Source organism: Taudactylus pleione, unplaced genomic scaffold (assembly GCF_031769625.1).
Source record: "Taudactylus pleione unplaced genomic scaffold, aTauple2 ptg000250l, whole genome shotgun sequence".
In the NCBI taxonomy this organism is placed as follows: Eukaryota; Metazoa; Chordata; class Amphibia; order Anura; family Myobatrachidae; genus Taudactylus; species Taudactylus pleione.
This window is the reverse complement of record NW_028284652.1, coordinates 1,028,327-1,048,989: the sequence shown is the minus strand read 5'-3', so window position 1 is coordinate 1,048,989 and position 20,663 is coordinate 1,028,327. Positions and strand designations below refer to the sequence as shown.

At 45.3% G+C, this 20,663-nt stretch overlaps 1 protein-coding gene across 2 annotated transcripts in view; it reads left to right on the top strand.

The window, feature by feature from the left end:
- PPP2R5B (protein phosphatase 2 regulatory subunit B'beta) overlaps positions 1 to 20,663 on the top strand; it is a 76,740-nt gene that overhangs the window by 43,129 nt on the left and 12,948 nt on the right. For both annotated transcript variants that reach the window (XM_088480014.1, XM_088480015.1), the window contains exon 10: positions 18,700 to 18,750. In XM_088480014.1, coding sequence (XP_088336140.1) covers positions 18,700 to 18,750 — 51 coding nt within the window. The remainder of the gene's footprint in view (positions 1 to 18,699; positions 18,751 to 20,663) is intronic.

Genomic DNA, 20,663 nt, shown 5'->3' with positions numbered 1-20,663 from the left:
TTTTGGTGTCACCCTCTTGGATGGTGTCAATCGGTGCGACCCGTACCCTTCTAGCTATGCCGCTGGCTACATGCAAAAACACACAGAATGTCTCATGTAAGCAATTGAACCCCATGCATCGCAACATGCTTTGTCCATGTTTCATTTTGCAGCCTTTAGCTTGTTTTGCTCCTACCTGTAAATTAGGTACCCAGTATAGTCTAAGGTAGGAGGTCTTGAAGACACAAATTGGTGGATAAGTTCATGCTGTCACATGGGTTTGGCAGGTCTCACCCTAATTCATTAGTCTCCTGGACATTCTGGGAGAATAGGCAACAGTATGGAGGTTCATAAGAGATTATAAATCCGCACTAGCGAGTCAAATTGCAGAGGATAAATAATAACACCAACGTGGAGGGCCTATCAATTTGAAATAATTCTAGTTATTATTATTATTATTATTATTATTATTATTATTATCCTTTATTTATATGGCGCCACAAGTGTTCCGCAGCGCCTTACAAAGCACATAAACAGGCACTGGGTTGGTGGTACTCCCAAGACTTAATACAGTATCACTAGAAACACTAATTGCAAGAGACGGGTCGGGATGGGATCACAATTAGACAGTCGGCATCCCGTATAGTGGCTTACTGATTACATCCCCAAGAGGCAGGAAGAAAAGCCTTTTTCGGTGGGCACCCTTTTTTATATATTAAAATGTAAAGATAACCAGTTAAAATGTACCTTTTAATAATTTTACCCTAAGAGAACACTAGAGATGTACCTGTTAAAATATGTATTAGATTAGAAAGCCAACATTACTGTACGTTATAGACAAATAATATGATTACTCACAAAATGTGACTGTCTGGCAGAAATGTAATGATCCCTTATTTCTCAGTATATACAAAATGTAATAGTTTTGCAAGAGATTTGTTACTAACTCTGTGTTCCTTGACTAATTTTACAGTCAATATATGACATATTAATTAGTACAGTATCTGACCACACTGCCAAAATATAGTCCTGATACATCAATTGGCAAAAGCCGTATAGTGTGGTAATATATATCCTTCCAATAAATGTAAGATTCCTTAATAGTGATATAAAATGTTAATGTATAGATAAGATCCGTATGTGTTTCTAACAATGTGAAGATACATTCATGTTATATTATAATATACTGTATAACATACAGTATAACACATCAGTCATTTTCATCATCTATTTATAGTGCATTCTTTCTGTACATATATTTTTTCCATACATATGAACTATATGTATGTTCTATACCTCCCCACATTAGGATATCTGGAGTCAGGACATTTACAAAGGGAATGACGGTAACGGAGCAAGGGTGCATGAACACGTCAAGACATGGCGTGTTTGGGCTTTTTGTCAAGCTAAGCCGTCCCCTCCCCTAAATTGCCATGTGCACCAATGTGTGCTGTATGTTTTTGTCATGTTTTTATCCTAATGTTATAGTGACATCTAGTGGTAATCTAGGCTATTGTTTTCAAAATATAATTTGTCACCTACAGCCAGTAGAGACCGCCATTTTAAGGGCTGAACCAATATTAATGATATTTCAGTTCATTAGTAACCAGAGACATTACTAAAGCAAATGTACTCCTAGAACTAGCAATGTGTCATCCTGCTATTGTCATTTACACTATATTCTCCTCAGACCCTGTGAGCATTGCTGAGATGTGGTGTTGGAGAGAATATTATTAGGTAAATAGTACTATGCATCGCTACTGCTGAGAATATTATTAGGTACATACTACGCATCGCTACTGCTGAGAATATTATTAGGTACATACTACGCATCGCTACTGCTGAGAATATTATTAGGTACATACTACTTATCGCTACTGCTGAGAATATTATTAGGTACATACTACGCATCGCTACTGCTGAGAATATTATTAGGTACATACTACGCATCGCTACTGCTGAGAATATTATTAGGTACATACTACGCATCGCTACTGCTGAGAATATTATTAGGTACATACTACGCATCGCTACTGCTGAGAATATTATTAGGTACATACTACGCATCGCTACTGCTGAGAATATTATTAGGTACATACTACGCATCGCTACTGCTGAGAATATTATTAGGTACATACTACGCATCGCTACTGCTGAGAATATTATTAGGTACATACTACGCATCGCTACTGCTGAGAATATTATTAGGTACATACTACGCATCGCTACTGCTGAGAATATTATTAGGTACATACTACGCATCGCTACTGCTGAGAATATTATTAGGTGCATACTACGCATCGCTACTGCTGAGAATATTATTAGGTGCATACTACGCATCGCTACTGCTGAGAATATTATTAGGTGCATACTACGCATCGCTACTGCTGAGAATATTATTAGGTACATACTACGCATCGCTACTGCTGAGAATATTATTAGGTACATACTACGCATCGCTACTGCTGAGAATATTATTAGGTACATACTACGCATCGCTACTGCTGAGAATATTATTAGGTACATACTACGCATCGCTACTGCTGAGAATATTATTAGGTACATACTACGCATCGCTACTGCTGAGAATATTATTAGGTACATACTACGCATCGCTACTGCTGAGAATATTATTAGGTACATACTACGCATCGCTACTGCTGAGAATATTATTAGGTACATACTACGCATCGCTACTGCTGAGAATATTATTAGGTACATACTACGCATCGCTACTGCTGAGAATATTATTAGGTACATACTACGCATCGCTACTGCTGAGAATATTATTAGGTGCATACTACGCATCGCTACTGCTGAGAATATTATTAGGTGCATACTACGCATCGCTACTGCTGAGAATATTATTAGGTGCATACTACGCATCGCTACTGCTGAGAATATTATTAGGTACATACTACGCATCGCTACTGCTGAGAATATTATTAGGTACATACTACGCATCGCTACTGCTGAGAATATTATTAGGTACATACTACGCATCGCTACTGCTGAGAATATTATTAGGTACATACTACGCATCGCTACTGCTGAGAATATTATTAGGTACATACTACGCATCGCTACTGCTGAGAATATTATTAGGTACATACTACGCATCGCTACTGCTGAGAATATTATTAGGTACATACTACGCATCGCTACTGCTGAGAATATTATTAGGTACATACTACGCATCGCTACTGCTGAGAATATTATTAGGTACATACTACGCATCGCTACTGCTGAGAATATTATTAGGTACATACTACGCATCGCTACTGCAGAGAATATTATTAGGTACATACTACGCATCGCTACTGCTGAGAATATTATTAGGTACATACTACGCATCGCTACTGCTGAGAATATTATTAGGTGCATACTACGCATCGCTACCGCTGAGAATATTATTAGGTGCATACTACGCATCGCTACCGCTGAGAATATTATTAGGTACATACTACGCATCGCTACTGCTGAGAATATTATTAGGTACATACTACGCATCGCTACCGCTGAGAATATTATTAGGTACATACTACGCATCGCTACTGCTGAGAATATTATTAGGTACATACTACGCATCGCTACTGCTGAGAATATTATTAGGTGCATACTACGCATCGCTACTGCTGAGAATATTATTAGGTACATACTACGCATCGCTACTGCTGAGAATATTATTAGGTGCATACTACGCATCGCTACTGCTGAGAATATTATTAGGTACATACTACGCATCGCTACTGCTGAGAATATTATTAGGTACATACTACGCATCGCTACTGCTGAGAATATTATTAGGTACATACTACGCATCGCTACTGCTGAGAATATTATTAGGTACATACTATGCATCGCTACTGCTGAGAATATTATTAGGTGCATACTACGCATCGCTACTGCTGAGAATATTATTAGGTACATACTACGCATCGCTACTGCTGAGAATATTATTAGGTACATACTACGCATCGCTACTGCTGAAAATATTATTAGGTACATACTACGCATCGCTACTGCTGAGAATATTATTAGGTACATACTACGCATCGCTACTGCTGAGAATATTATTAGGTACATACTACGCATCGCTACTGCTGAGAATATTATTAGGTACATACTACGCATCGCTACTGCTGAGAATATTATTAGGTACATACTACGCATCGCTACTGCTGAGAATATTATTAGGTACATACTACGCATCGCTACTGCTGAGAATATTATTAGGTACATACTACGCATCGCTACTGCTGAGAATATTATTAGGTACATACTACGCATCGCTACTGCTGAGAATATTATTAGGTGCATACTACGCATCGCTACTGCTGAGAATATTATTAGGTGCATACTACGCATCGCTACTGCTGAGAATATTATTAGGTACATACTACGCATCGCTACTGCTGAGAATATTATTAGGTACATACTACGCATCGCTACTGCTGAGAATATTATTAGGTACATACTACGCATCGCTACTGCTGAGAATATTATTAGGTACATACTACGCATCGCTACTGCTGAGAATATTATTAGGTGCATACTACGCATCGCTACTGCTGAGAATATTATTAGGTGCATACTACGCATCGCTACTGCTGAGAATATTATTAGGTGCATACTACGCATCGCTACTGCTGAGAATATTATTAGGTGCATACTACGCATCGCTACTGCTGAGAATATTATTAGGTACATACTACGCATCGCTACTGCTGAGAATATTATTAGGTACATACTACGCATCGCTACTGCTGAGAATATTATTAGGTACATACTAGGGGTGTGCACCGGACACTTTTCGTGTTTTGTGTTTTGGTTTTGGATCTGGATCTTTCTTCGTGTTTTGGATCTGGATTGGTTTTGCCAAAACCACCCTTCCGTGTTTTGGGTTCTGGGTTTTGTGTTTTGGATCTGGATTTTTTCTTAAAAAATAAAAAAAAACGCTAAAATCACATAAATGGGCCTTTTTTTGTTCCTACGCTATTAATAACCCCAATAACATTAATTTCCACTCATTTCCACTCTATTCTGAACACCTCACACCTCACAATATTGTTTTTAGGCCAAAAGGTTGTACCGAGGAAGCTGGATGACTATGCTAAGCGACACAAGGGGGCGGCACAAACACGTGGCCCATCTAGGAGTGGCACTGCAGTGGCAGACAGGAAGCCAATCAGCGTTATGGTGCCCATTTGCATGTAGCACGAACCCGGGAGATCCGTGCTACATGCATCTGTGTGATTGGCACAGAGCAATGACAGGTCCGTGAGACCCGTCTGTGCTGCTGTGGTAAAAAAAAAAAAAAAAAACCTGTGTAAAAAAAGAAAAAAATGGCGTGCACCCCCCCAAAAAAGAGCAACCAGCCCCGGGCATTAGTAACCCAGTGCTGGGTGTGCTTAAATACAGGGGACAAACGACGTAGGGGTCCCCTGTACTTAAGCACAACCAGCACCGGGCTAGTCAGAACCAGCGCTGGTTGCCAAAATACGGGGGACAAACGACGTAGGGGTCCCCTGTATTCTGCGCAACCAGCTCTGGGCTCTGATCCGGTCCTGGTTCTGGAAATATAGGGGACAAAAAATGAGTAGGGTTCCCCTGTATGTTCCAGAACCAGCACTGGACTTTTTCTAGCGGGGGGCTGATGCCACAGCCAGGGGAGCCCTTTCACCGGGCCCCCCAGCCGCAGCATCAACCCTGACCGCTAGTCAGCCCAGGCCGGGGATCCCTGGAGAGCTGGGGACCCCCCCAATAAAGGGGTCACCCTCTCCAGGGCACCCCAGGCCCAGGCTGATAGCCCGGGGCTATCCCCGCCACCCCTGGTGGCGGTGGGTGGCGGGTTGATTGTGTGGTGTGGTGTAAATAAAGAATATCAAACATTGTCTTTACAAGTAGAACTGCAAGTCCCAGCTAGCCTGCCCCGCATGCTGGTACTTGGAGAACCACAAGTACCAGCATGCAGGGCATTAAGGGCCCACTAGTACCTGTAGTTCACCTGTAAAAAAAATGTTTAAAAAAACACAGGACACACACACCGTGACAGTATAAGTTTATTAAACATACATACACACACACACATGTACACATACTCACCTATGTAACCTGTAGCATCGGTCCACTTGTCCGGTAAAGTATCCCTAGGGGACCTGTGAAAAAAAACATACTCACCATCTCCTATGCGAGGTTCTGTCCTCTTCGTTCCAAAGTAGGCATCCCCGGACTTGGCAAAAAAAAAAACGAAAACGCGATCCACGAACTTAGTACCGTTCTATAGAACGGTACTTCCCGAATGAGAGCTTAGCGGCGGGGTATCACCATGGAAACCCCGCTGCTAAGCGTTCATTGGCTGAGAGAGGTCATCTCCCGTCTCTCAGCCAATGAACGGCTCCCTCCATTGTAGTCAATGGTGGGAACCGCAGGGTAAACTTTAATAACCTTGCGGCTCCCAGCATTGACTACAATGGAGGGAGCCGTTCATTGGCTGAGAGAGACGGGAGATGGCCTCTCTCAGCCAATGAACGCTTAGCAGCGGGGTTTCCATGGTGATACCCCGCCGCTAAGCTCTCATTCGGGAAGTACCGTTCTATAGAACGGTACTAAGTTCGTGGATCGCGTTTTCGTTTTTTTTTTTTTGCCAAGTCCGGGGATGCCTACTTTGGAACGAAGAGGACAGAACCTCGCATAGGAGATGGTGAGTATGTTTTTTTTCACAGGTCCCCTATGGATACTTTACCGGACAAGTGGACCGATGCTACAGGGTTACATAGGTGAGTATGTGTACATGTGTGTGTGTGTGTGTGTATGTATGTTTAATAAACTTATACTGTCACGGTGTGTGTGTCCTGTGTTTTTTTTAAACATTTTTTTACAGGTGAACTACAGGTACTAGTGGGCCCTTAATGCCCTGCATGCTGGTACTTGTGGTTCTCCAAGTACCAGCATGCGGGGCAGGCTTGCTGGGACTTGCAGTTCTACTTGTAAAGACAATGTTTGATATTCTTTATTTACACCACACCACACAATCAACCCGCCACCCACCGCCACCAGGGGTGGCGGGGATAGCCCCGGGCTATCAGCATGGGCCTGGGGAGCCCTGGAGAGGGTGACCCCTTTATTGGGGGGGTCCCCAGCTCTCCAGGGATCCCCGGCCTGGGCTGACTAGCGGTCAGGGCTGATGCTGCGGCTGGGGGGCCCGGTGAAAGGGCTCCCCTGGCTGTGGCATCAGCCCCCCGCTAGAAAAAGTCCAGTGCTGGTTCTGGAACATACAGGGGAACCCTACTCATTTTTTTCCCCTGTATTTCCAGAACCAGGACCGGATCAGAGCCCAGAGCTGGTTGCGCAGAATACGGGGGACTCCTACGTCGTTTGTCCCCCGTATTTTGGCAACCAGCTCTGGTTCTGACTAGCCCAGTGCCGGTTGTGTTTAAGTACAGGGGACCCCTATGTCGTTTGTCCCCTGTATTTAAGCACACCCAGCACTGGGTCACTAATGCCCGGGGCTGGTTGCTCTTTTTTTGGGGGGGGGCACGCCATTTTTTTCTCTTTTTACACAGGTTTTTTTTTTTTTTTTTACCACAGCAGCACAGACGGGTCTCACGGACCCGTTAGTGCTCTGTGTCAATGACACAGATGCAAGTAGCACGGATCTCCTGGTCCGTGCGTGCATCTGTGTCATTGAAATACACAGCAGCACAGACGGGTCTCACTGACCCATCTGTGCTCTGTGTCACTGTCAATCACACAGATGCATGTAGCACGGATCTCACGAGTCCGTGCTACATGCAAATGAGCACCATAATGCTGATTGGCTGAGAGCCGTGACAGACGGCTCTGTCAGCCAATCAGCACTTTGCCCATTAAAGGCAAAGGCATTTTTTTTTAAATGGCCGCTCGAGGCAAAACCTCGAGATCCGACAGCAGATCTCGAAGTTTTGCCTCGGGAGAGGGATCCGGGGCAGACAGGGAGATCCGAGCTTGGGCTCGGATCGCCCCGGATCCCCGAAGTTCGGGTGGGTTCGGTTCTCAGGGAACCGAACCCGCTCATCCCTAGTACATACTACGCATCGCTACTGCTGAGAATATTATTAGGTACATACTACGCATCGCTACTGCTGAGAATATTATTAGGTACATACTACGCATCGCTACTGCTGAGAATATTATTAGGTACATACTACGCATCGCTACTGCTGAGAATATTATTAGGTACATACTACGCATCGCTACTGCTGAGAATATTATTAGGTACATACTACGCATCGCTACTGCAGAGAATATTATTAGGTACATACTACGCATCGCTACTGCTGAGAATATTATTAGGTACATACTACGCATCGCTACTGCTGAGAATATTATTAGGTGCATACTACGCATCGCTACTGCTGAGAATATTATTAGGTGCATACTACGCATCGCTACTGCTGAGAATATTATTAGGTGCATACTACGCATCGCTACTGCTGAGAATATTATTAGGTGCATACTACGCATCGCTACTGCTGAGAATATTATTAGGTACATACTACGCATCGCTACTGCTGAGAATATTATTAGGTACATACTACGCATCGCTACTGCTGAGAATATTATTAGGTGCATACTACGCATCGCTACTGCTGAGAATATTATTAGGTGCATACTACGCATCGCTACTGCTGAGAATATTATTAGGTACATACTACGCATCGCTACTGCTGAGAATATTATTAGGTACATACTACGCATCGCTACTGCTGAGAATATTATTAGGTACATACTACGCATCGCTACTGCTGAGAATATTATTAGGTACATACTACGCATCGCTACTGCTGAGAATATTATTAGGTACATACTACGCATTGCTACTGCTGAGAATATTATTAGGTGCATACTACGCATCGCTACTGCTGAGAATATTATTAGGTACATACTACGCTTCGCTACTGCTGAGAATATTATTAGGTGCATACTACGCATTGCTACTGCTGAGAATATTATTAGGTACATACTACGCATTGCTACTGCTGAGAATATTATTAGGTACATACTACGCATCGCTACTGCTGAGAATATTATTAGGTGCATACTATGCATCGATACTGCTGAGAATATTATTAGGTGCATACTACGCATCGCTACTGCTGAGAATATTATTAGGTACATACTACGCATTGCTACTGCTGAGAATATTATTAGGTGCATACTACGCATCGCTACTGCTGAGAATATTATTAGGTGCATACTACGCATCGCTACTGCTGAGAATATTATTAGGTACATACTACGCATCGCTACTGCTGAGAATATTATTAGGTACATACTACGCATCGCTACTGCTGAGAATATTATTAGGTACATACTACGCATCGCTACTGCTGAGAATATTATTAGGTACATACTACGCATCGCTACTGCTGAGAATATTATTAGGTACATACTACGCATCGCTACTGCTGAGAATATTATTAGGTACATACTACGCATCGCTACTGCTGAGAATATTATTAGGTACATACTACGCATCGCTACTGCTGAGAATATTATTAGGTACATACTACGCATTGCTACTGCTGAGAATATTATTAGGTACATACTACGCATCGCTACTGCTGAGAATATTATTAGGTACATACTACGCATCGCTACTGCTGAGAATATTATTAGGTACATACTATGCATCGCTACTGCTGAGAATATTATTAGGCACATACTACGCATCGCTACTGCTGAGAATATTATTAGGTACATACTACGCATCGCTACTGCTGAGAATATTATTAGGTACATACTACGCATCACTACTGCTGAGAATATTATTAGGTACATACTACGCATCGCTACTGCTGAGAATATTATTAGGTACATACTACGCATCGCTACTGCTGAGAATATTATTAGGTACATACTACGCATCGCTACTGCTGAGAATATTATTAGGTACATACTACGCATTGCTACTGCTGAGAATATTATTAGGTACATACTATGCATCGCTACTGCTGAGAATATTATTAGGTACATACTACGCATCGCTACTGCTGAGAATATTATTAGGCACATACTACGCATTGCTACTGCTGAGAATATTATTAGGTACATACTATGCATCGCTACTGCTGAGAATATTATTAGGTACATACTACGCATCGCTACTGCTGAGAATATTATTAGGTACATACTACGCATCGCTACTGCTGAGAATATTATTAGGTACATACTACGCATCGCTACTGCTGAGAATATTATTAGGTACATACAACGCATCGCTACTGCTGAGAATATTATTAGGTACATACTACGCATCGCTACTGCTGAGAATATTATTAGGTACATACTACGCATTGCTACTGCTGAGAATATTATTAGGTGCATACTACGCATCGCTACTGCTGAGAATATTATTAGGTACATACTACGCATCGCTACTGCTGAGAATATTAATGGGTACACATCATACTTCTTGACATTCTGGATGGGGGCAGCCAGGTCGGCATAGCAGAAGGGTAGTGTCTAGATTCCCTTCACGGATAGGACCCTGACGTCATCAGCTACTGTCCAACGTCATTCCCTACCATCCTCGTGGACATAGAGGGGGAATATAATCGTGTGGCGAGCGTAAAGAGCCACCGAGCCTACGAAGGGACAAGTTTCTTCTCTAGGTGGACTTTACGGGCATGGAACCGCACTTCTGCCCTCACTGCACGTCACTTCCAGGTTCTTATCGCAAAGGGAAAATAAGCTCAACCATAGCAGAAGGCGGTGAAGCTGCACAGGGAGGGAGTGGCGGGGGACATGACACAGAATTGGGGGTGGAACGGGGGCGTGATTGCGTCAGTGTGACTGCGCCCCCGCTACTCAATGCCTAGATTTCTGGCATTGTGAAGCAGGGGTCGGGCCATTATGTTGCGATTTACTGCCCGGGTGTGTGTGCCATGTGTGAGGGTGCAGGGAGGTCTGGGTGTATGCGGCCGGCTGGGAGACTTGCCACCTTTTCCGGCCGGCCGGGAGCGCCACCCTATTTTCGGGAGCTTTGTGGCCTGTCTGAGAGAGTAGGCAAGTATAGTACATACTGGGCAATGTTACTCCTGAGAATACTATAGGGTACATACTAGGGATTGTTACTCTTGAGAATATTATAGGGTACATAATGAGCTTTGCTATTGCTGAGAATGTTAGTTGGCACATTAATGCTGATGCTAACCACGTTATGGTTATAGCTGCTGAGTATATTGTTTGGTATATTAGTGGGTGCAGCTGGGAATAACTTTCTCATCATTTAGGTGCACTGTGGGTATTGCACTCCATAGTAGATGGTGTGTGGGAATACTAGTGGCACTAATACTACTACATATTAATATTCCAGGACACATTACAGGGCATTACCAATAATGGACATAACATTACTGTGTGTCTGAGTAGTATTAGCCATATTGGGAGTGATAATGATGACGGCTTCAGACGTAAGAACAGTGGGCGGGATAGGCTTGTACATGTAGTGGCACGGGTTTTAAGTATACACGGGACGATTCAGACTCAGCCCTATTAACTGCTTTGTTACTAATGGTGCATAGAATATTATTGCGACCAGCATTATATAATATCATATGGGGAAGATTTATCAAACCATCGAGAGAGAAGTGGAGAAGTTGCTCATACCAACCAATCAGCTTTCAACTGTCATATATCTAGCACAGTTAGAAGCTGATTGGTTGTTATGGAACACTTCTTCACTTTATCTCTCTCCATGGTTTGAGACATTTTCCCCTATGAGTCAGAGGTCTCTGTTTTGTATATTACATAGGCTGTATGTGGGAGATGTATCAAAGCTTGGAGAGATAAAGTAGAGAGAGATAAAGTACTTACCAATCAGCTCCTGTTACTTTACAGGCTATAGGGTTATTTACTAAGCCTTGGTTGGAGATGAAGTGAAGAGAGATAAAGTACCAGTCAATCAGCTCCTAACTGCCATGTCACAGGCTGTGTTTGAAAAAATGCAATTAGGAGCTGGTTGGCTGGTACTTTATCACTGTCCACTTAATCACCATCCAAGGCTTAGTACATAGACCCCTGTGTTTGAAAAATGACAGTTAGGAGCTGATTGGTTGATACTTCATCTCTCTCCACTTTATCTCTGTCCAAGGTTTGATATATTATTTATTACTTATCAAATGGGGCTCAAGGAGGGCTTTGCACTGTTTACTGATCATCAGATGGGGCATTGAATTTTATGATATTCCCCAGACTGGACTTTGCATTATATCCTGGTCATCAGATAAGGCTCTGTATTACATACTGGTCATTATATCGGGGGTCTGTATTGTATAGTTGTTATCAGATAGTGCTCCGTGTTGTATACCAGTGAAAGTGATCTCTGTTGTGTTTTACACTTCACCTCCGCTAACAAACATGCTAGAATAATTCTTGCATTATCATTATCATTTATTTATATGGCACCACAAAGCTTCTGCAGTGCTGTACAGGGGTAGACACACAACATATCTGAATAACAGAGCACAAGTACACTCAGGGCCGGCTCTAGGCATGTTCCACCTGAGCGGCCGCACAAGGGCGCCACCAACAGTGGGCGCGCCAATTTTCCCTGTTTGACAGCAACCTGGGCTGGCCCTAACTGTCACTCTGGCTGTCAATTCCGGCTGCTCACCCTGCTTCCTTTGGCTCTAGAACAACCCACCCGCGGCCGCCCTACTATACTTAGCCACCAGTCAGCCAGCCAGGATTGGTTAGTGCTGGGCTGGGCGGGCCGGGTGTGACATCAAATGTCATCCCTGCCCGTGCAGTCTCTGACTCCGGCAGGCAGCGGCAGTGAAGTGGACCGTTACTAGTGACTGGGCTCTAATTGGCTGCTGATAGCGGGCAGGCGGCAGCTGTTCGTAGCTGCAGAGAGCAGACTCAGGGTACTGAGGTGGGTCAGATGGACGCCGGTGTCCTAACTCCAGGACTGGACAGAGGAGACCTCGACGAGCTGAGGAGACGGACTGCTGGCCCTGCGATCCTGAGACTCGGTGAGTGCTGACAGTGACTGTCTGCGTCACACTCAGAGCCTGCCCTGAGTAAAAGAGAAGTGTGTGGAGGTAATAGATAGCTGTGGTGACTGAGCTTAGAGTTAGCTGAGCTAATCACTTCACTCAGCATCAGGGGTGTATCTAGGGATCCAAGCGCCCCTGGCAATGTAATGTACTGGCGCCCCCCTACCCCCCTTATGCAGTGCCCCCAGTAGTAGTCCCCCAGTAGTAATCCCCCTTATGCTGCATTGCCCCCTGTAGTAGCCCCCCCTATACAGTGCCCCCAGTAGTAATCCCCCCTATGCTGCATTGCCCCAAGTAGTAGTCCCCCCTATACAGTGCCAAAAGCAGTAGACCCCAGTAGTAGGTCCCTATACAGTGCCACCAGTAATAGTACCCAGTAGTAGTCCCCCCTATACAATGCCCCCAGTAATAGTACCCAGCAGTAGTCCCCCCTGTACAGTGCCTCCAGTAATAGTACCCAGTAGTAGTCCCCACTATACAGTGCCCCCAGTAGTAGTCCCCCCTATACATTGCCCCCAGTAGTAGCCCCCCCTAAACAGTGCCCCCATTTGTAGACCCCCTATACAGTGCTCCCAGTAGTGGCCACCCCTATACAGTGCTCCCGTTAGTGGCCACCCCAATACAGTAGCAGGCACCCCCCCATAAAGTGCCCCAGTAGTGGCCACCCCCTATTTCAGTGCCCCCCCCCCGTAGTGCCAGGCTTACACACACACACACACACACACACACACACAGAACAAAAAAAAATTCTACTTACCTGGTCCCCGCTCCTGACTCGACCACCGCTGTCTGGGTCTCGGCCCGCTCTTCTCCTGCATGGGAGAGATGTCATGACGTATGAATTCTCTCCTGTCACATGTTGCGGGGGGAGCCGGAACATGGAGCTCCGCGGACGACGCAGCAGCTAATGAGAGTCTGTCTGACTCTCATTAGCTGGCTGCTATTACAAACACACAGCCGCCGCTGGCGGCTGTCTGTTTGTAAACTGTGTAGGGCAGACCGCTCTCACTGAAGTCTACCCTACTCTTGTGGGGCCGAGGGACTTGTCCACCCCTTGGCTACTGGTGGCACTGACGGGCGGCGCCCCCCCTTTGGTTGGCGCCCCTGGCGAGTGCCATCCTGGCCAATGGGTAGATACGCCCATGCTCAGCATTGCAGACAGCAGGTGTTGAGAGATGGGGGTGGGGTAGGTGGCTAGGGTCCAAAATCTGATGGGATCTAATAGATCCCATCAGATTTTGGGCCACCGGGACGCTGGGCCGGTCCCATCCTCCCCTCTGCCGCACCGATTCCTATGACTGCAAGCAAGCAAGGGCCAGCTGTCGCGTTTCCAGTAAGTTCCGTCTCTTGTGCCCCTTCCTTCCCTCAGCCTCTGCTGCCTGTACGCCGCCCTCTGTGATGAGTGATCCCAAGGGGCTGCTGGAGGCAGGGACGTAGCGTGCCGGAGCAAGTGAAGCTAGTGTTCACCGAGGTTGATAGGGGCCGACTGTCGACATCCTGACCGAAATAGTATTTTTTTATTACTAGACCACCGGGAATCGGGATTGTAGCAGAAGGGACAGGAACGCTATAAACCTCCCCCTCTTCCCTCCCTGATTCAGCATACACATCATAGATCATGTTCCATTGGCTGGAACATTACCTTCTCTTCCTCCTATGCTGACAATTCTGTGAGGACACTGTTTAGCTGGCTCTGCTGCTGTGTGCACGGAGGTCAGGTGAAGCTCAGGGGCTGAGCTGTTGCTGCAGGAGGAACGTTCCGGTCCTTTGTCTCCTGTTTTCATCATCCAAATGTGCATTCCAGTGTGTCTGTACCACTAGTGAGTGTTATAGGTCAGTGTGACTGTGTCTAGATAACTACAATAATAATAGTAATATGGTGTAATATATACAATGAAATGTATTATATATATATATATATATATATATATATATATATATATATATAATTGGATTTCCCATCATAAACTCTCCTTAACTAATTGTATACTGCAGTGCAGATCACAATGTCATGTACTCTGCATTACATTAATAGCTGCCTGGTGTACTGACAGTCAATATACAATAATTTCTGAATTTGTGGCTGACAATGGCCTGGGTCACATTTTCTGCATTGTATTAATTTATTTTATGACATTTTTTGTGTACCATACAGGCTGTGTGGGATTAATATATTTTACAAGGTACCGTAATTCCACCCTCAGCAGTCTCAAAATAAAATTGAAATTGTCTCGTATTAATCCCCATACTGTTTAAAAATAATAGGTGTGATACCAGATAAAGATTAAACATTTTAAGTATTCTTTATATATATATATATATATATATATATATATTCCACAGAGTAGTATAATTTGGGTTTAATATAAAATACATGTATGTATAGATGCAGAAGGTACCATGCTAGCTTGTATGTACAGTATGTGTGTTTATATAAAATTAGTATGTTGTACCGCTCATTTGCTGGGTCGCTAGTTGTTGTGCCCAGCATTGCAGACTTTTTTTTCCTCTCTTCTTCCACCTTCCTGACTCTCTACCTCTTTCCTCTTGTTTCTATCCTTGCCTTATCCCATTTCTCTCTATCTGCCCCTTGCCCCTTTCTCATCTTGTCTCTCTGCCTCCCCTTTCCATCTCTCTCTCTCTCTCTGCCTTTTTCCCTGTGGCTCTTTCACTGTTCCAATTCCTCCCGTGCCTCTGTCTCCCTTTTGCTCTATTTTTGCCCCTTCTTTCCCCTGAGACGTATTGCCACAAAGCCCTTATTCACTCTTATTCACAGACATAAAGCCACTTGCCCAGCTCAATAACTGCCCCTCTTCCATGGCCTCACATACTCTGTCCTCTTGTGAGTTGACACTTGCTGGACAGGGCTTTTGGATTGCCATCCCAGCAGGGCACCCCCAACTGGGTTCTTTTGAGACTCACTGTTTTTGTTGTGCAGACAAACAGGGAGCTTGGGGGTCCCATCCTTCTCCAATCCATGCTTCTGCTGTTGGAGTTTAGACATGAATTACCCTCTGGGTCCTCCAGTGTTCAGGGCTTGTAGTCGCATCCTCCTTTTCGGTACATACCCGTAACACGTCCTACCCCCTGGCACCTAGAGATACAGCACACCCTGGCCCAGGGACATACACTACCTGCGCTACCACCCCCCTCCCAGGTAGGTACACTCACCAGCCCTTTAGTCACAGGACATACAATATCCTATATTTGTTTCTTGTGGGGGCCAATGTGTTTTATTGTTTTATATAAGGGCCAATGTGTTTTTATTTTTGCTTGCCTACCCTGTGGTAGGGTCTCGGTGACCGCAAGCCCTGGAGTGATTTTGGCTCTATCAGAGCCAAAATCACTCCCACTGACATCACTAGTGATGTCAGTGGGGCCGGACCCAGACGGTAGGCGTTCCCATGGGAACGCCTCCGTCTGGCAGCCACGCACCCGGCACGCTCACCAAAGGGGGCGTGCTGTCAGTCACCATCGACAGCACGCCCCCTTTGGTGCGAGACCCGGAGCGACAGCTTGGCTGTCGCTGTCCGGGTCTCGCGCATGCGCACGACGGAGCTCCCTCCGTCGTGCGCATGCGCATTGGGGTAACATCGACCCGCTTGCGAGCGTCCTGCGCTCGCGAGTGGGTATGAATGACACCCAGAGTCAGAATCATGCATGCAAGAAGTGTATTAGAAATGTGTTGGGTGTGCCTAGGCGGTTACAGGGGGCTGGCTAATCAGACGCAGATGTAACATTCAGGGGTCTAGTTACTAAACAGTGTTAGGAGACAGAGTGAAAAGTGATAAGAAAGTGATAAGGTGCCAACCAGTCAGCTCCCATCTGTCATTTTTCAAACACAGCCTGTGCGATGACAGTAGGGAGCTGATTGGCTGGCACCTTATCACTTTCTTTCACTTTTCACTGCTGAATGTGGTTGCGTATAGAGATGCTAAATTGCTCACATTGGAGGCCATACTCAAATGGATGATAGGGCTGGTGAAAGTATTAAAGGTGTGAATGATAGGGCAACTAAGAATTATTCACCTGTAGACAGTGGGTGTCTCAGTCCTTGCATATTTCAATGTTCACCAGGGAAAGGAATTGTAGCAACATTCGCCTAAAGTCACAGACGCAACTTCATCAAAAAATGAAAGAAAGGCTGCAACTGCATCCAACTCAGAATCGGGCCATATGAGGAGAGAGTCTGCACCCTTGACAGACCCCTCCCCCTCAACAGACCCCGCCCCATTAGAGCTGCTTCTATAAATTTCCCGGGCTGGTTTTCCAACCCAATCAGCCCCTGGGATCTATCCACTTTCTCTAGCTAAGGAGCCGTTTCTGTGACTGTGATATTGACTTCAGTGGGCATTTGCTGAGCTGTGGGGACTGAACAGTGGCTGGGGGGGGGGGGCGCACTGACATTTCTCGCACAGGGTGCTAGTAGACCTGGAGCCGGCCCTGAGTACACTACACAACACAACAGATAACCACCATATCATAAGCAGAGGTGTCTTAAGAGAGGAGGGGGCCTGTGTGCATTGCCCGTCCGGGGCCCCCTCCTCTCTCTCCGCCAGCCAGCCGCGTCACCACAGCAGTAAACTTTGGGCACTAGAGTGTACCCGGAGTGTACTGCGCATATGCAGGTCACAGGTCACAGGATGGATGGAACAGGTGCTGCTAGGATTGCAGGTGGCTGCAGCAGGTGTATTTATAGCATTTTTTTGAAACTGCACTTTATAGACCTAAAAATATACTAGTACCCATTTACATGTACCCCCAAATTATCTACAGCAATTATTTTTCAATAAAGAAAATGCTTTAGATCATTTTTCCACACTTATGCAAGTATGCATATAACAGCCCTTTGACTCAATTTACGGACCCTAAATACAGGGGCGTATTTATAATGGGTGCAGGGTGTACGGGGCCCGCACTGCACACCCTGCACCCATACTTACGTCTCCGGAGTCCCACTGCGGCGCCAGTGTCTGCGATGTAAAAAACAGCGCATGTGCAGTATAGGGAAAATGGCCACCGTGACCATTTTCCCGGTGACCTGCACATACGCTATAGACTCTGGGCACACTCTAGTGCCCAAAGTTTATGAGTGTGGCGCTGGCCGTGCACCGATCAGTGCGCTGGCGGCCACCAGCCGGAGATGAAGGGGCCCATGCCGGAGACCTCCCCTCTAGAAATGCCCCTGTCTAAATACTTTTATTAGTGCTATTAATACACCTCTATATTGATTTCCAGGGTCAGATAGGCTTTTTAAGGGGTACAGACTGATTTCCCCAAAATAAGCTGTCCTTTTCGCTCGTTTCGCCATTCGCTCCATCCGCACATATGCATTTTCGCCTGTTTTGCAATTGAATAGGGTGAAAACTTTGCATCCAAACAGGCAAATGAGGCGAATAGATTGCAGCAGCGAATGCTTTTCGTCTCCGGAGGCCCAGGCAGGGGTCAGGAGATACATGATAGGTGTGGAGGCAAGGGTACAGCCCTCTAATGCTAGTATTGCACAGGCTTAGTAAGGTAGTAATGTTTTCTTCTTTATCATGCAGGTCACTCCAAGCTCATCGTATACTCATCTCACTCTGATTAGCTGTAATAAGTATAACTAGAACATTAACCTACTTGCTATTGCTTATGGGATTTGTAAAAATAATATAATCGATACAAATTTTCTTTGCAGGTAATTCGAGGTTTGCTAAAATACTGGCCAAAGACATGCACCCAGAAAGAGGTACTACAATGTTACTGTTACTGTTAGTATATCATAAGTATTTGCAATGTGAAATTCTCCAACTGCCTGTGACCACCAACAGTCTGTGACCACTGACATTAGATGTAGCAGTCTGTGACCACTGACATTAGGTGTAGCAGTCTGTGACCACTGACATTAGGTGTAGCAGGCTGTGATCACTGACATTAGGTGTAGCAGTCTGTGACCACTGACATTAGATGTAGCAGTCTGTGACCACTGACATTAGGCGTAACAGTCTGTGACCACTGACATTAGGCGTAGCAGTCTGTGACCACTGACATTAGCCGTAGCAGTCTGTGACCACTGACATTAGGCGTAGCAGTCTGTGACCACTGACATTAGGTGTAGCAGTCTGTGACCACTGACATTAGCCGTAGCAGTCTGTGACCACTGGCATTAGGTGTAGCAGTCTGTGACCACTGACATTAGATGTAGCAGTCTGTGACCACTGACATTAGCCGTAGCAGTCTGTGACCACTGACATTAGGCGTAGCAGTCTGTGACCACTGACATTAGGCGTAATAGTCTGTGACCACTGACATTAGATGTAGCAGTCTGTGACCACTGACATTAGCCGTAGCAGTCTGTGACCACTGACATTAGGCGTAATAGTCTGTGACCACTGACATTAGATGTAGCAGTCTGTGACCACTGCCATTAGATGTAACAGTCTGTGACCACTGACATTAGATGTAGCAGTCTGTGACCACTGCCATTAGATGTAACAGTCTGTGACCACTGACATTAGATGTAGCAGTCTGTGACCACTGCCATTAGGTGTAGCAGTCTGTGACCACTGACATTAGATGTAGCAGTCTGTGACCACTGACATTAGGTGTAGCAGTCTGTGACCACTGCCATTAGGTGTAGCAGTCTGTGACCACTGACATTAGATGTAGCAGTCTGTGACCACTGACATTAGGCGTAACAGTCTGTGACCACTGACATTAGATGTAGCAGTCTGTGACCACTGACATTAGGTGTAGCAGTCTGTGACCACTGACATTAGGTGTAGCAGTCTGTGACCACTGACATTAGGCGTAGCAGTCTGTGACCACTGACATTAGATGTAGCAGTCTGTGACCACTGACATTAGCCGTAGCAGTCTGTGACCACTGACATTAGGCGTAGCAGTCTGTGACCACTGACATTAGCCGTAGCAGTCTGTGACCACTGACATTAGCCGTAGCAGTCTGTGACCACTGACATTAGATGTAGCAGTCTGTGACCACTGACATTAGATGTAGCAGTCTGTGACCACTGACATTAGATGTAGCAGTCTGTGACCACTGACATTAGCCGTAGCAGTCTATGACCACTGACATTAGATGTAGCAGTCTGTGACCACTGACATTAGGTGTAGCAGTCTGTGACCAATGACATTAGGTGTAGCAGTCTGTGACCAATGACATTAGGTGTAGCAGTCTGTGACCACTGCCATTAGGTGTAGCAGTCTGTGACCACTGACATTAGGTGTAGCAGTCTGTGACCACTGACATTAGATGTAGCAGTCTGTGACCACTGACATTAGATGTAGCAGTCTGTGACCACTGACATTAGATGTAGCAGTCTGTGACCACTCACATTAGATGTAGCAGTCTGTGACCACTCACATTAGATGTAGCAGTCTGTGACCACTGCCATTAGATGTAGCAGTCTGTGACCACTGACATTAGATGTAGCAGGCTGTGACCACTGCCATTAGGTGTAGCAGTCTGTGACCACTGACATAAGGTGTAGCAGTCTGTGACCACTGACATAAGGTGTAGCAGTCTGTGACCACTGACATAAGGTGTAGCAGTCTGTGACCACTGACATAAGGTGTAGCAGTCTGTAACCACTGACATTAGATGTAGCAGTCTGTGACCACTTGCCGCATGCCGGGTCCCGAA